We start from the raw sequence: 16920 nt of genomic DNA, 5'->3' as shown, positions 1-16920 counted from the left end.
CTTGCTTTACTTCAATAAGGTAAAACCTCTTTCTCTCTGATAGATATTGCAAAAAAGCTTACAGGCTACAGAGTGATGAGCTCCTTGGAAAAGGCAAACTTAGGTTTGCAGCATGTGGTTTTAAGGATAGCTTGTGATGAAGAAAAAAACAACACACGTGAGAGAAAATATCATTAAAGGTACATGTCCATAAATCACCTGCAGCTAAGGAAAGTTAAACCAGCTATGTTATCTGCAATAAAATATTTACTGTTTGCACCTAAGACCATTTGGGCACAAAACTCTACTAGGACTTAACTCTTCAGGGCTATGGATAAACAGGACTGCCAGACAATCATGTGCCACTGTGGCCTCTGGGGGCAAATAGCATTGAGAATGCTCACGCACTGCATAGGTACTCAATTTATTAGGTGTATTTCCATTCCACTAATCTTGTCATAGTACAGATTAAGCTCTTCAAATGCTTTTTCTCCTTAAATATAAGGCCTTCTTAGCTTAATTTGGATTTTAGTGTTTATTTTCTGGATTTAGTAATAAAAATTAGAGACATTGCAGTTCAGTATAGAAAAAGCAATTCTCTTCCTCTCCAAAGCCATCTGCTTCTTTTCCATTAGTGGCAAAAAAAAGGAATCTATCCTCTTCTGAGATTTCAGTATCTACTGCTCTATTTCAGAGCTGTCCTCTCAAAGATGAGAGATGCTCCTCACAGTCTTATTCCTTCTCCCCATCATACATCAGCATACATTCCATTGATCAGGTAATCCAGTCTGGTATAGTGCTTCTTCTGAAGAGATTCGTGTATTTTCTTCCCCGTCAGTGCAATAACTAGCAAAAAGAATATCACCCCAAAAATCAAAGCTGCTACAAGGCTGCTTTTTTCTCCCAGCTGAACAACACTTTTCCCTCTCAGAACACTCTCTGGCAGGTAGCTTTCTGAATCAGACAGGTCATAACCCTGAGGGTCATTTTGGGAAGACATGGGGGAACCACTAGTAGGCAGAGTGAAACCTGAAAAAGAGAGGTGGGTTACATGGCTGGTATCATTGGAAGAGACAACTGTTGGCTCAGGAGGGATGGTTGGAGTTCTTAGCCCTGATGGGACAGGAGCAGATCTGAAACTGGTGGTCACCTGCTTGGTTGTAGAAGTAGGAGCAGAAGTTGTGTGACTGGAAAGAGGAACATGAGTAACAGCAACGCTGGTGGCAGGGTTGCCAGGTTTAGCTCTGGCGGTTGCAGTAGGCAGAAAGGTAGCTGTGGCGGTGGTGGGGACAGCAGTAGGTTCAGGAGCACCAGGATACAGGGAGGCTGTACGAGATTCCAGTCGGGTGGTACTTGTAGGCAGAGGAGTAAGGGTAGTACTACTGGGTTCCCGAGTGCTAGACTGAGTGGTGGGCAACAAAGCAGGGAGGTTTCCTGTTCGAACAGCAGAAGATGTGTTTGGCAGCAGGTTAATTCCCTTCTGTCTCAGGACAGGGTCTAAGCTCTCAGGATGTTTTGCATTTTGAGATTCAGGAAAAACTGTTGAGAATTCCCTGTTGTCTAAATGCTTGGCCACATGGTCCAGGTGTTCAGATGCCTGACGAAAAACAGGTTGTTGCAAAGCAGGAGCAGGATGCTGATGGCTGGTCTGGCTGTGAGAACTAAAGGCATCAGTGTCCGAAGACAAAGAATACTCATTTGAAGGAAAGTCCTCAGTTTTGAAGGATGTATCCTCCAGGATGTGGCTCTCTGGAAACAAAAAAGAAACACCAATATTTAATTATTATATCTATTTTGACTACCACAGGCTTACTCTAACAATTTGTATTTCTTAGTAAGAGAGATATAAGGGGGCTTCAGAAAGTTATGACTAATAAAACTGAGGCACCAAGGTATGGTGAGTGACTTTTAAACCCCCTGTCCTAAGACCTGTTAGTCTCGAGTCTGGGCACACCAGGCTCTGACTGCAGCTTCTTACAGAATTCACTTGTGCAGGGCCAGCACCCCAACCTGAGTGTTTCACGCTTGTCTGGCATGCGTATGGGCGTTGTACCTAGCAGTGCAATGCAGAATGAGTAGGTCCATTGCCTTTAAACCATTTTCACCCTGTCAGCTAAAAAGTAGATATTATCAACCTCCCTTTTATGTATCAGAGACAGACATTTCCACCCAGCCAAGATGATAATATGCTCCCTTTTCTTGTAATATCCAAGCACCTTGCGATTGTTTGATACAATTCAATTCGCATATAAAAATCGTCCTATGAAACAAGGCAGCAATAATATCCCCATTTTCTACATATCCTGTTTTGTAGGGAAGACCTGAGCTCCTACTGCCATGCTAGAGAAAGACACTGCTCCAAGGGTCTCCAAAGCACTTGCAGTGAAGGCCTCCACAAGACGCAGACTGCACTTGATCATTTCTCCAGAAGTCAGTAGGTATTGCTTGCAAACCAGGTGGGTAAATGCTGTTTAATAGAATTTGGAAGCAGGAAAACAGCATTAAGTAACAGGAATTCTATACAATCTATAATGCAAGCAGCTACCTGATGCTACACAGGTACTGTAGAGAGACTTCGGGCAAGCACAAACTCTTGGGAGGAATGGCTGTTTTAATTCAAATTTTATATATATATATGCATACATATGTGTATGTATATATGTGTTTGTGTATATATATCTATATCCATATAGATAGTTAAATTCACTGTCATTCAGTTGCTACACAGAATATTAAAAAGAGAACATCATCTCGAGTAGTTCTGAGTCTCACTCATCTCTTTTTATAGAAACAAAGAGGATTGTTAACTGTACTGGAATTTAAATATACCAGAGACTCACAGAACAGTTTGGGATGGAAGGGACCTCAAAGCCCACCTAGTTCCAATCCCCCTGCCATAGGCAGGGACACCCTCTGCTAGACCAGGTTGCCCAAAGCCCCATCCAGCCTGGCCTTGAGCACTGCCAGGGATGGGGCAGCCACAGCTTCTCTGGGCAGCCTGTGCCAGGGCCTCACCACCCTCAGAGTGAAGAATTTTTTTCCCCCAATATGTATTCTGAATCTACCCTTCATTAGATTAAACCCATTTACCCCTTGCCCATCACTACAATCCCTGATAAAGAGTCCCTCTCCAGCTTTCTTGTAGGTCTCCCTCTGGTACTGGAAGGCTAAATAACAAAGACTCCATGACATTTCAACTGTCACTTGCTTCTCAAGGAGAAACTCTTTATTTAGAAGGAGAGATTTACTTCAGATTTATTATACATGCAAATAAGCCTACTTGGCTGCTGTTTTAATATCTATTTCCAAGCCTCAAGACTCCACACAAAAATGAAATGCAAAAAACCTCACAAAACACAAAACCAGCAAACCGAAAATCTGGCAATGCTTTAAGCAAGGGCTCAGCAAACACTTCACTTGAATCACAGACACCTATTTTTATCCTAACCTTCCAGTCAGGCACCAGCTTGTTGGCAAAGTAAGATCCTAACTAGAGATAACGGACTCTAACCACGAGGTCTGGCTTAGGAAAAATGCCAGACTCTGTTTTTAGAGCATGGCTTTAAGTAACAAAATGTTCAGTTATTTCGAGTATCAGAAACTGTATGGTCAAAGAAACCCAAAACTCTCAGCTGCTTCTGCAGCTCTGGCTGCACTTCTACCCAGTGGGGAAATGGCCCATCACCCCCACGGAGTCAGTGCCCAGCTCACTTCATGTCCAGGAGGACAGCAGGCCTGCCGGCAGCCTAGCTCTCTTCACCCAAGACATAGGCCCTGATAGTATCCCCGTGTTCCCATAAGACAGGAAAAGTTACTCATGCTGAGAGGATCTTAATAATCACATTCTCAAAACACAGCGGCCTTGATGACAGGGGTACAGGCTACCCTAAACCAAGAAGTAGTTATGGGAGGGTACTTGGGAGTAATGGAACATGTTAAGAACCAACCATAAGATGGTCAAAACAGCAGGTGTGCGGATGCTTTTAGGCATCAAAGGTAAACTAACAATATTTAGCTATAAGATATGTTTATCAGAACTCGTTATAATCACTAACCAATCAGTGTGGTGTGAACAGTGTGTGTAACCAATTGGCAGTATTTTAGCTTGCCACGTTTGCAGTAACAAATGTAGATAATCTGTGTGATTTCACCCAATAAATGGCTTCACCTAAAATCCATATTGAATTGCGTGTTGCTCATCGTCGGTCTCCACAACTTCTCCCCAGTACCCCATGCTCACTTCTCCCCGGTACCCCATGCACTCCCACAGACACTTTTCCCTGCGATAAACAGCGGATGTAGCACGGCGGCTACAAAGCACTCGCAGGATGCTACGTCATCTTCAGTTCGCTCCCCTGGGCAACAGCTAGAGAACCATGGAGCACACACACACAGAGTTCAAGGGTGGAGGGAGCACAGGGAGGCTATGGGACTGAAGTGTCACTGCTACTCTGCAGCGCTCTGATTAATTAACCGCCTGCAGTAACTATCTCTACTCCACATCTTCACCATCAAGCATTGATTTTATAGTATTCTTTGTCTCCATGTCAGACTACAAGCTCCCAGATGCAACTGCCCAAAGCTGTCACACGTGAGGTACAGCTGGGGTACTAGGATAGATACGCTTGTTGGTAAGAAATAACAAGGGCACCACACATGTCAACCTCTAAGAAGAGATTAAAATCCCAAAGTGGTCCTGCTGATACCTCAAATCCAATAAACGGCATTAGAAACCAAACTTCAGGGTTGTCACTCTTAAAAACAAGCTAAGCAACTCCTGAGCATACTTTGTAAGAGCCCATCAGTATCTCAGTGGGGTGGAGAAGGCAAACACCAAAGCAGCACACGAAGAGAAGAAATAAGAAATGTTTTTTCCTTTCAGTAATAGCTCTTCACAACTGGGACTGGAAAATGCTTTAGTTCCCAAGCCATACCTTGTTTCCAATAGTTACCAAGTCACAAAAATAGTTTAAATAGACAAAGGAAATCTCATTAATAACGTAGTATCAGTAATTTAAAGTGCTTTATTACCAATGCAGCATCTTTCTCCCTCTTAGTTTGGTATTCAGTGTAACCACATGCACATTCTCATATGACAAAACAGAGCTTGAAATGTTTGTCAGTACTTACACCGTGCAGGTGCTACCTTTGAAAGCATGTTAAGAACATAAGGTAAATAAACCAGCATAATCTTCCCATAATTCAACGTGAACCATGGCTAAAAAATGCAAAAAAGAAAAATAGCTGGTATGTGCAGTCATGTGTTTAACCGAGCATGACTACAGGCAGGGCAAAAGCAGGAGCACAATTCCTTTTCTTGTTTCCTTGTTTGCATCCCCTGTATTCTCCCAGAAAGAGCTGGAGAAGTGGGTAGCTGTAATAAATTTACATTTTAACAACTATACCGTTTTACAGGCATGCAACTCATCGGTTGCACACCGCTTTTGCCCAGTTCCTGTGGGACTGTGCTTGCACAAAAATATTGGGTAACGTTGTGTGAATTGGCTTTCTGTGTATCCTGCTGTCACTCCTTGCATAGCTGCTCTTGGGAAAGTTCTCTCTTTCAGCAAATGTTCAGGCTCTGGAAATAGGAGATTTCTGCTCTCTCAAGCAGTCACACTGAAACCACCTCAGGAACTCCTGGCAGGGGGACAGTCTTATCTGGACCACTCAGACAGGTCCAGTGCAAACCAATGTCAGCCAAAAAGGAAGACTCACTGTTAAAAATCCCACAGCAGATGACAGCAAGCGATTTCCGAGTGTGCAACCCACATGCCACAGAGCTTTGAGCTTAGTCTGTTCCCATCTGTGCTTCAGGTTCCCTAACTGAAAGCAGAAAAGCATCATTATGCTTGCCAATTATTCGGTAGCATCCCAGCGGTGCTCAGAGGCTTGCCTGACATTCGCTGGATCTTTCTCCTTGGGAGTGTGTACCATGGTACAAGGGCATGGCACTTCCGTTGCTTTCTGTGGCGCTCCTCAGTGTTACATGCAGGAAAGTTTCCTTCCTGACTGTGTGGAGGCAGCTTCTTTTAGTTTCAAGGGAAGGAAAAATTGTGAGGAGTTCTGAATGCAATGCGAAGGAATTTCACAAGGGGTCGGGATGTCACTCCAGCCAGCGCAGGAGCTCACCAGGCGCTTGCCCATCCCTCTCCCACAATGCAAAGAAAGCAGCATTTTCAAATGATGGTACCTGACCTAGAACATTTTAGGAAAGACACAACCCCCAGACGTTTTCTGGCGGCTGCTGAACGCTCATGGGAGCAGAAGTCATCTAAGCATGGGAAGCGATGGCACTTCATGTTATTTACCTCTAGTTATCTTGTAGCTCACAAATCCTCCGGCGGGTTTCATTGGACAAGCCTCTGTGCTCGGGCAGTGAAACAAGTAGCAGTTTGGATGCACGCTTGTCCTCCGGGAATCAAAAACCATCAGGTTACATTTCTTGTCTCCTGCAAAGGATATATATATTATATACATATATATACATATTGCAGCAATTAAGAACTGTTCTACTCTCTCAGTAAGCTCTGGTCTGTTAAATTCAGCTTCAGATTAGTTATTAGGAACAAATTTTTCACTACAAGAGTTGTCAGGGCCTGGAACAGGCTGCCCAGGGAGGGGGTTGAGTCACCATCCCTGGATGTGTTTAAAAAAAGGGTAGATCAGGTACTTAGGGATATGGTTTAGCATAGGACAGGAATGGTTGGACTTGATGACCTTAAAGGTCTTTTCCAACCTTGTGATTCTGTGAAATTAATTTCTCCTCTTGTGAGTAAGAGGGAAACTGCTAACATATAACATTCCTACAGCAAAAACAACCCAAGGCCGCAAAGGAATGGCCTCGGGCCAATATACAAAAGGTCACACCTTCCTCTTCCTGTACAGATGAAACTGTGTAAATAATGAGTCTAACCCCTCATCCTTCCCTTGCCCGTACCACCCTGGCGACACTGAACAGAGCACTTTCTCACTTACAAATCCTAATAAATCCAAAAACCTTCTCAAGATGTTAATGGGGAAGGAAAGGATTTATACACTTGTCCTCATCATACCCCAGGAATCGCTTGGGTTGCTGCTGCTGGCGGGGGATCACTTTTAATGTCGTCATTTCTACCTGCTGCTCTACCTCCTGTTGCCCCAAGAGCTTCAGGCAAACCAGACACCTCAGAGAAGGGTCAGAACTCTCACATTTGTCTAGAATTACACGTAGCATAAATGGTGAGTTACATCATAGAGCATCTACCAAACACAGCTTACGCAACTTGGGAGTTTGTGGGGGTCTGAGAGGTTTTATCATTTAAAACTAGCGCTTCCTCCGCTGCAGCTGTTTTCCTGGGCAGTCGGGGGTCTTGCATTTAGATCTACCACCACGCTTGGCGAAGCAGGATCGCCGCCGCGAGCTGTTACCAGTCACAGCCGGAATTAACGCTCCCATGCCGAACACGGAGCCCGTTTATCCCGGCCAACTTCAGAAGCCGCTTCCTCCCCCAGGGTTTGTACACACTAACAGCAAAGAGCGAAGAGGAGCCGGTTACCTGAGAGCTGCTCCCCCGTGCAGCAAGCGCGAACGCAAGCTGCCGCGCTGGGGGTGTACACGGGCTCCGCGCCCCTGATGCCCCTGGGCAGAGACAGGTTTATGTCGATGATGGTGTTTTCCATTTTCTCCGAGGAGCACTCCTGGCTCAGGGACGGTCCGGGCATCACGCAGGTGATCGCCACCAGCAAGCAAACCCGCCACCGGCTGCTGCCGGGAGACATGGCCACTCCGGCGTCGTCGTCGCAGGCCTGGGGTGACCCCGGCCTCGGGGCGCCCCTTTACCACAAGAAATACCGGACCCTCCTCGGCCAGGAGCCCGATTTCTCGGCGGGCTTCCCGACGCGCTGGCAGCCGGGCCAGCCGCCGCCGCGATGCCTCCTCTGCTCCCGGGCGGGAACGCGTTTCACGGGCACCGTCGAGCTGCTTTTTCCGCCGCCCGGTGCCGGGAAGACAGCGGCGGGACCGAACTGAGCTCTGCTCGGCGACCGGGGCGGCAAAACAGCGCAGGGAAACGACGGGCGCCCCGGCCCGCCGGCACGTCCGGGAGGAGGGGCCGCAGGAGAGGCGGGCCCGGGCCTCCTGCCCGCCCTCCCGCCCGACCGGCGGGGCTGCGGGAGCGCCCCTCCAGCCGCTCGCCGAGCGTCGGCCTCGTCCCGAGCATCAAGTGCAACTCATCGGATATCCCTGAGTTGGGAGGGACCCATAAGGATCGCCGAGTCCAACTCCCAAATGTAAAACCGCCCGGTGAAGAGGCTTGAGGTGGTGGTGGCGGCGGCGGCGATGTGGCTGGGTTCGCAGCCCCTGCTGAGATCGGCCCTTGGAGGCTGTAATGGAAGCGATTATAATCTATGCGTATCCTGGTCTAAATGGGCACGGGCGTGTTTCCATGTCTGGGTAAGCACCTCTCCGCTGCCTGAGTAATCCCGCCCAAATCACTGCCGAGCACAGGGGGGTTGCTGAGCCCGAGGTGTACGGGCCCTGCTGCCCGCCGGGAGCACGGACTGGCGGCTTGCTAAGCCCTTCTTCCCCCAACGGCCTCGGTGCAATCACTTGCGCAAGTAACGGTTTGGCTTTTAATTTCCTACTTTTTATCTTAAGGTACACAGACACACAGTGTTTCGGCATGGAAATGGCCGAGAGAGTAAAGAATGTTAGGGATAAAAAAGAATGCAAGGTGTTTTCCTTCTTTTCCAGGCGTGCCATCCTGCATCATACTCAGAATTCTGTCTGTAAATAAAAGACTTTTTAGGGGTGAAGTGATACCAAAGGGTGGGCTGTTTTACATACTGTAAGGTTAGAGTGGAATATTGAAGAGAGGGTGTCTGGGGGTGTCTCTGGCAGACACCTGCTGTCTACTTTAAAGAAAGCAACTTAAATTGAGATTTCCGGCTTCTCCAAGATCCTTCCCTGGAAGGGATGCAGTGCTGGCAGCCGTGGCAGCAGCAGTGTGGCCACATCCTGTTTCCCACTGCTCTGCTGCCTGCCTTGTGCTGTGCCGGACACCATGGACCCCTGCCAAGGGATGGGTGGCTGACTTAGTCTTCACACCCAGTCAGCTCCCGTCTCCTTTGTTAATACAGCTGGGTGTTAGCTTTTATGTGGATGCAAGTGTTGTCAGAGACCAAGCCTGTCATCTCATTTCACATTGAATGGTTGATGTGGGGTGATTCCTAATAGTTCATTGTGACTCTCATACGTGTGGGATTTTTTTCTGAGAGTTTCAGCTGCACTTGTTTAAGAAAGAGTTTCTTTTCTGCCAGGTTTCCCTCTTCTAGTAAGCTGATACAACTATTTTCACTGTTAAAAGAAACAGCTGGAAGAGAATGTAAACATTTAAGGTGTCACCTATTAACCATATCACACAGTGATACATGCTATGGAAATGAATGCTAAATACAAGCACAAATATTACCTCTGCTATGCGTTAGGCAAAGTCCCAGCTGCTGCCTGCCTTTGCTTACATAGTCATGGTGGAAGAAGTATGAGCTGAAAAGAAGCTTAAAAAAGAGCAACCCAAGGCTGAGGTGATTGTAACTAGAGAATGAGGAAAACATTTCTTCACTGGGGCTGTTGGAATAGCTGTGGGATGACACAATTGCCCTGGTCCAGCTGCTATGGCTTCTTTCCCACCTTCCTACCTTTTCTTTGTAGGGTAGGCACCCAATCTCCCTGGAGAGAGCAGACGCAACTCAGCCAGGCTGATGAAATGCAGAAACACCAAAAGGGAGGCCAAGGGGACTGTGCCCATCTACCCATGACACATGTGTCATGATGCAGGGACAGGTGTGGCAGGGCTATTCCTGTGCCATGTTACCCCCACAGGCACAGATTCTGCTTTAAGCCCTGGCCAGGCCCTTCTGAGGAAGCTATGTGTTTAATGTGCCAGGTGGTTTCAAGTAATCGGTTTATGTCAAGCATTGATTATACAGAGTAAGCCATAAAGGAAAAGCAAAACTGGTAAGCAACCATATAAAATATTTTCCAAGGCTCTTAGATGGCTTGGGCCATGTTAATACGAACATCAGATTTACATATTCTAATGTAGACATGTACAACCTTACGCTGTTTCAGGCATGTTAATTTAGTTCCTGACTGTGGCATCCTACACAGGCTTGTGTTATACCCACATTGCCAAATACAAAGTACAGAATTCACTTACACAACTAACACATGAAAATATACTCTTATTTTAATAGTTTTCAATGATGAAATTCCATGTGGCAGACATGTGTGGATTGATAGGTAACTTAACACTCTTTGAGGTGACAATAAACTCCAAACTCACACTTTCACAGTAACAAGTGAAAACACATCAGAGAGGAGCAAGAAGTCCATTACACAGAAGTGGAAAATACACAAATTCAAGTTAAAAGTACTGACCCAATGGAGCTAGCTTTACAGTATATCCAAGACTGATGGATAATGCCAAGTGACAAGCACTGGTTAGGCCATAGTCCTCCAGGCATCACGCTCTTTAAACACTGTGTTTATCCTTGAACACTGCCAGCCCCTCCTTAAAAGCCACTGAGACTACTCACGGGTGTGACTTTAACCCCGTGTGAGCATACTGCAGGTTAGGAACTCAAGTTTGTAAACCAAATTGTGGCAACAACAGCTTGTTTTTCCCCCATAATAATTACATCGCTTTCATACTATTTATGTGTTATTTTGGCAGTACTCAAGCAGTTGCTCAGGCAGTTGAAAGAAAGGTTTGATATTATGTTACAGTATGACATGGCACTCATACAGTTGGCGAAAGGTAGTGCTGGGTTGGGATTGTCTTCCCATAGCCTTGATCTTGGCAACAGCTGCGAGGCGCAGTTCCCATGAGATAGGCACCTTATTTTTGCATTAAACTACATCTTGGTGACAACTAGCAAAGGGAGCCAAGAGAAACAATGCTGAGTTCAGCACAGAGCTTTCTGTGATGCTGGGCATCACGTGTGACCCGAGAACAGGCCTGTTCAGACGCTAGCATGCATCAGCACTGTCCCGTTGTTCATCAGTTCTCCTGTCACAGACAACTGTGTGGCTTCTTCGCTGATTGGACTGGCAAATACGAAAACAGTGAGTCTGAAATCTCAAAGTTGTGTTTCCTTCTCCTTGTTTCCAGGGCAGTGGTGGTAGGCATTTTGTTTAACCTGAGTTCCCCGTGCGTTTTTGGCCTGGGCTGCTTGCATCTGGCTCGAGGTTAAAGGCAGAGGGACGGCTGTGGGACTTGGCGGGCTGCAGCTGATGAGGGGCTGCATGTTTTTTGGAGGGCGATGCCCGCCAAGCAAGTCACGGGAGAACTGCGTGGGCCTGCCGGAGGGCGGCTTTACCGCGCACCCTGGGGCACAGAGCCCACACTTTGGAGTTCGGGGGGCTTGCCTTAGGGCGGAGAAATCAGTACTAGCGCTGTTTTGCCCGCCCCCGCGGTCTCCCGGGTGGGGCAGCTTGCTGGGGGGAGGCCCAGGCGCCTGCAGGCCGGGAGCGGAGGGGAGCGACCTCCGGCCGCACCCCCTCACCCCCTTAGCCCCTTTCCCTTCCCGACCGCCGCGGCACCGGCCTCTAAGCGGAGCCCCGCCCGCTGAGCCGTGCGGCGCCGCGCCGCGCCGTGCCGGGCGGGGCCTGCCCGTGACCCGGGCGCAGACGCCGGCTGTCGCAGCCGGAAGCTCTGGCGGCGGGCGGGGGAGCGGCGCTACCTCCCGCGCTGCAGGCGGGGAGCCCGGCGGCCCCCGCCATCGCCATGGGAGCCGAGCAGAGCGCGGAGGCCGAGAGCCGCTCGGGGGAGTCCAGCGCTTCAGGTTGGTGCCCGCCGCGTTTCGGGAACGGGCGGGGAGAAGGGACCGCGCGTTGGCGGGCGGCGGCCGGGAGGGAGAGGGCCCCGGGAGCCGGTTCCCCGTGCCTCCGGCGCGGCCGGGGTGCCTGCGGGAGGGGAAGGCGGCTCTGTGGCGGCGCAGCGCCCTGCTGCAGGGGCCTGGCGCGGCCGCTGCGGAGGAGGCGGGGGGCGGAGGCGGTTGCTGTGGGGAACGGGTGGGTTTTTCTGTGCCAGGCAGCAGCCGGCGGCGCCCGGCGCTTCCTCTGTGGAGGGCGTCGGGCCAGCGTCGGACGGCAAGGAGGGCACCACCCGGGTGCGGGGAAGCGGAGCCGGTGCACCCCGGAGCCCGGGGGAGGGAGAGGGGGAGGAGGGTGCAGGGCTTGGGGGGAGGAAGGAGGCGCAGGTGTTTCAGCTGAACGTTTCCCGGCGAGCGATGGCAAGGGACCTACAACGCTGAAAGGAGCGGCCCGGCTATACTTGTGGCTGAACCGCTGGACCAAACCTTTCCCGTGAAGATACCTGATAGTAAAGAGGACGTAACTGCAGAGGGATGCTGAGAGTAAACCCAGCGCTCGGTGTTTTTACTTTTGGCGTTAAAACAAAAGCGTGTTGGATCATCCCAGGACTGAGAAGGCATCACATCTTTCATCAGCTGTTACCTGGTTTTGAAATCAAAAACCAGTTGCTGAGCGTAAGAGATTCACAGAGTGGGTGTGAAGGGAGAGCGCCGTCCTTGAGTGGTCTCAGAGATGTGCTCATAACAGAGAAAATGAACCTCTGCCATGCTGGACACGGTGACGTTTGCTTATAATTCAATTCTGACACAATCTGCGTATTGATTTGATCCTCTGTGTCCTTTCAGCATCTCCGTCGCCAGCCAAGCAACGAGCAAAAATGGACGACATTGTGGTGGTAGCCCCAGGAACACAATCCTCCCGGAATGTCAGCAATGATCCAGATGTCATAAAACTGCAGGAAATTCCAACTTTCCAGCCCCTTTTGAAAGGTGAGCAATTGTTTTTCCTCTTCTTTTTAATAGCTCTTTTTTTTGGTACTTAATGTTAATGGAGTGTGTTCTTTGTGTGTCCTGAGTTGACATGCTAAGAACTGAAGTTCATATTTCTGTCCATATTTTTCATTACCCCTCCTTGTTTTAAATCTTACTTTCTTTTTTTTTCCTTCATAACTATTCTCAGCCTTCCATATGGTAGGCGAACTGGTGTAGAGGCGTGCAAAGAGTGTTCTCTGTGGTCAAACCATCTACTGTGGAGACTGCATGCCAGCTTGTCCTGTAGCACTGGTTGATGAGAGATGCTGTGTTACATTCTTATATGTGGTCAACTGCAGTCTACAGTTTTGTGCCAGGCTCTTAAAAACATTTGTGTGTTACTCTCAGAGTCATAGCTACGTGTGTATGGATTCAGTTGCTTGAAATCAAGATCTCCTTTGAGGGCTTCCAACCTACAGCAGATTTGATTCTTTTTGTTGGTGGTGGGGAGTGAGTGGACTGAGGCTTGCGTGGATCTTTAAGCACCATGTTGACAATATCCCTTTATAGCAGTGGATTTCTTAAATTCCCATTGTGTCTGTCTGTCTTTTGCTCACAGCCTTTCTTTTTTTCCTTTCTTCCCCTGTACCCATTCTTTGTTCCTCCTGTACTCCTCAAAAGGAAGTGAAGATTTAAATCAGAGTTGCCAAGCCTACAGTTTACCAAACACTGTGCATTTTGTGGCCAGGCTTCTAGCTACCTCTTTTTTCTGGAAACTCTGCAGCGTCCTCCTGAAAGGAAGGAAGATCTCTGGAGCAGCCTGCAGAAATTGGTTTGGTAAAAGCAGCCTGCAGCTGGGCTCCTCTCCCTGGAACAACGTGGGTCAGCGAACTTGTGTGACTGTACTGTGTAGTGGATGATTAGTGAGCCGATGTTTTTTTGAAAGTGTGAGGCCTGCTGTGCCATGTGTACATTGGCTACAGCACTTGCTCATGCCTTATAGGTCTGCTGTGACAGAGAGGAAGGAGTTGGGATGTTTAGCCCTCCCTGCTAATGGAAGCAGTGCTGTGGTCTTGTACAGCTGAGGGTTTAGGCGCTGCTGGTCCGAGTGTGGACGATCCGTGCATGGGTGCTGGGAAGATTTGGCAGCAGCTTTGTCCTACAGGCATCACTACAGATGATGTGACATCACATCACTTTTTGGACAGATATTCTTTACATTTTTGTGTCCACTGACGTGGAAGATGACTGGAACTTGGGGATGCTATGTCATCCCAAAGGGCCAAATATTTGGCATGTCATTGGGTATTGCTAGATAAGGGTCTAGATGTGTGTGGCTCTGACTACTGTTACCAGTAGGAGAGTCAGAAAGGGAGGCCAGTAAACTGGTGAAAAGCAAACGTGGATGTTTTGAGGGTTGGTACTGTAGTCCCTCTTGACCAAGGAGAGTGCATTATCTATCTATCTGTCTGTCTATTAAACTTTACAGTGGGTGGTGTAGAAATCAAATACAGATTTATTCCTGACACTTTCACAGTCATTTTAGAGTGGACTGTAAGATTGCTGATGTTGGCACAGTGTTTGTGTTGGCAGCAGGCTGGGTCATTACCCAGCGACAGAACATGGTTTACCTTAGTCCTGCCTTGTCTGGAAGGGATAAATAGGATCTTGCCAGTGGCAGCTCAGAATGTAAGCAGTGGAACTCATAATCCACAAAAGAAATAAGGAAGTTTTAATCTGGGAGACCAAATTTAGATGATGCGTTAACATCTGTCACCAAGGTTGCTTTGTATGTCTAAGAGCACAATGACAAAGATCTTCATTTCCATCCAGCCTCAAACTGTGGTGAGAAAAACAGTTTTGCACAAGAACTGTGGAAGTTTCTGGGAAGTGGGGCTGGTGATCACTTCTAGAGGGGGTCTTCCCATATTGGATGGTTGAGGATCAAGGATACAGGGATTGAGGTGGGTTGAGAGAAAAGAGGAGATAGGAGCAGTGGTGTTACTGAGATAGAAGGGTTGGAAGGCAGGTGCCTTAAATGGCTAGTACAGGTCCTTTAACGCTTAAGTACGCTGCATTAGGTTCTTTTGAAAGTCATCTTGGTCACTGAGTTGCTTTTGCTGTTTTGTCTTTGGACCTGGAGCTCTGTGTGTGATAGAAACCTTCTTTGCTATTTCTGTCACTTGGCTTGTGAAGTTTCTCTACGAGTCTCTTGAGATGTGGTGACACCTGGTGACTACTCAGGAGTATTACATGCTTAATCACGTTTACTTTTGTGAACAGCTTTTTCATCCACAAAATACTTCTTATTAGTTGAGCAACAGATCTCTGATACTTGTGTTCACTACAGAAAGCAGTGTGGGCTGTTGAGTGGTGTCTTGAAAGACCCAAGATCTGCCACAGGCTTGTTCAAGAAGCTATTCTGTTTTGGACTGATCTCTTATCTGTATTCCTCACATGCAAGATGATGTTCATGGAATGGGTGAAGAGGAAACTATAGCCCTTTTGGGAGTTAATTCTAAAAAGTCATGTCTTGTGATCTATCAATTTGGAGAGCTTTTCAGTTTCTCCTTGGCTAAGCAAAGCTAAGGGGTTTTATTTTGCTTTTAAGTCTCAGAAGAAGCCTAGCAGTTAAATTAATGGACTGAGTAAGCACTTGGTCATGAAGAGGCTGCATGTTTCTGAGAGACAAAGCACTAAGGAGCTGAAGCACTAGTCTGTCCTGGCCATACTGAGTTGAGCTTGTGATCAATGAAGCTGGAGGTCTTCAGCATTGTACACTCTTGTTTAGAAGAAAATGCTGATGTCATATCTGTTACATGTTATGTACTAAGTTTTCCTTGACTTTTGCAGCAAAAATTGCACCTCAGACTTGCAGCTATGACGATGTAGGGTCCTTTTGAGTAATGTTTGCCTTCTTCAAAGTACTGCTGTTGTTACTGAGCATACATAATAAGCAGTGTTTGAGAGGTCAGTGTTTGAGCATGTGCTAATTCCAGTGCTTGAACCTGTCAGGCTGTTTTCTGGGTTAGGCACTACTGTCTTGAAGTGGTTGTGTAGCACGTACTGTGGTGAGTCAAGGACTGGAGTGTCTTTTCTTAATACCAGGGACTGTCTTCTCTGCTGTGGTAGTCATGTAGACAGAAAGAAGAGAGTGTTCCATACATGATGAGTTTAGGAAAGCATTCCAGCGTGTACCTGTTGTATTGCCATTTGTAAGTGCCAAATCCAAATCCCATTCAAATGGAAAGGAGTGAAAAACTATTCTTAGGGAGTACGCTAGGGAGTGAAGTGCCTGATTTTTGTTGTCCAGAAACTACTTTGTATGGGGTCCTGTATGCATATTTTTTTCTCTGGATGCAAGGAAAAAACACCCCAAACTTCTAGTGGAAATGCTAATGCTATTTGATGAAATGAGTTATTTTTTTAAACTGTGAGGAAAGTATTTAATGTAGACTCCTGGGAGCGACAGAGGAGGTCTGCAACCATCTCTCAGGTCTCAAGCATTCCCTGCGGAGACCTCTTTGTAAGTGATACAGCATAAAACATGATGTGCTGGCTCTTTCTTTTATGCAGCTTCCTGAGAGTATTTGCATGAAAATGAAGCTTCTGTCTGTGCTTGTGTCCCTGGTTCTTGCAGTCTGTTCCTAGCGTGAAGTCATTGCCAGCTGTGCATAAAATCAAATTCATTTTCTCTGACTAATCCCAAACGGTGGTACTTTGGCAGGTTATGAGCAAAGCAGCACATCTTACGAAGGTGTTGGGAAAAATCCTAAAAATCCAATTTTCTCTGTGGTCATGACTACAGAAGGTTGATAAGGCACAACGTGGGGTTTCTCTCAGAAAGGCTTTTACTGGATCTGTGAAGTATCGGCGCAGAGCAGGGATTTGGCTTTTATTACCAGGGGATCCGCTTTGTGGATTGAGGACTGCTGGCAAGAAATGGAATCCACTTGACAAAGCACAGCTAGAGCACCTTTACCAACAGGTGGGTCATCCTGAAAACGACAGTGTTAGGTTAGGAATGGTTAATGATTCCTCACAGTTAAGTGAGGAAGCAGTGGACCGAGTTGAAGAGCAAAAGGTGAATATTCTGTTGTGGGTTTGTGTGTG

At 47.5% G+C, this 16920-nt stretch overlaps 2 protein-coding genes across 2 annotated transcripts in view; one reads left to right on the top strand and one right to left on the bottom strand.

The window, feature by feature from the left end:
* Nucleotides 1-397: 397 nt before the first annotated feature.
* MANSC1 (MANSC domain containing 1) lies at nucleotides 398-7895 on the bottom strand. The gene is made up of 3 exons (XM_084273898.1): nucleotides 7518-7895; nucleotides 6291-6431; nucleotides 398-1728 (listed from the first exon to the last, which is right to left on the bottom strand). The coding sequence occupies exons 1-3, from the start codon at nucleotides 7738-7740 to the stop codon at nucleotides 728-730; spliced, it is 1365 nt and encodes a 454-aa protein (XP_084130024.1). The 5' UTR covers nucleotides 7741-7895; the 3' UTR covers nucleotides 398-727.
* Nucleotides 7896-11747: 3852 nt separating this feature from the next.
* BORCS5 (BLOC-1 related complex subunit 5) overlaps nucleotides 11748-16920 on the top strand; it is a gene marked incomplete at its 5' end in the record, with an annotated part of 74552 nt that continues 69379 nt past the window's right edge. The window contains 2 exons of the mRNA XM_084277557.1: nucleotides 11748-11805; nucleotides 12682-12825. Of these exons, the coding sequence (XP_084133683.1) occupies nucleotides 11748-11805; nucleotides 12682-12825 (202 nt within the window). The remainder of the gene's footprint in view (nucleotides 11806-12681; nucleotides 12826-16920) is intronic.

This window comes from Gallinula chloropus (genome assembly GCF_964237585.1).
Source record: "Gallinula chloropus genome assembly, chromosome: 1".
Lineage (NCBI taxonomy): Eukaryota > Metazoa > Chordata > Aves > Gruiformes > Rallidae > Gallinula > Gallinula chloropus.
The sequence above is the reverse complement of the archived record's forward strand: the minus strand, read 5'-3'. Positions and strand labels throughout refer to the sequence as shown.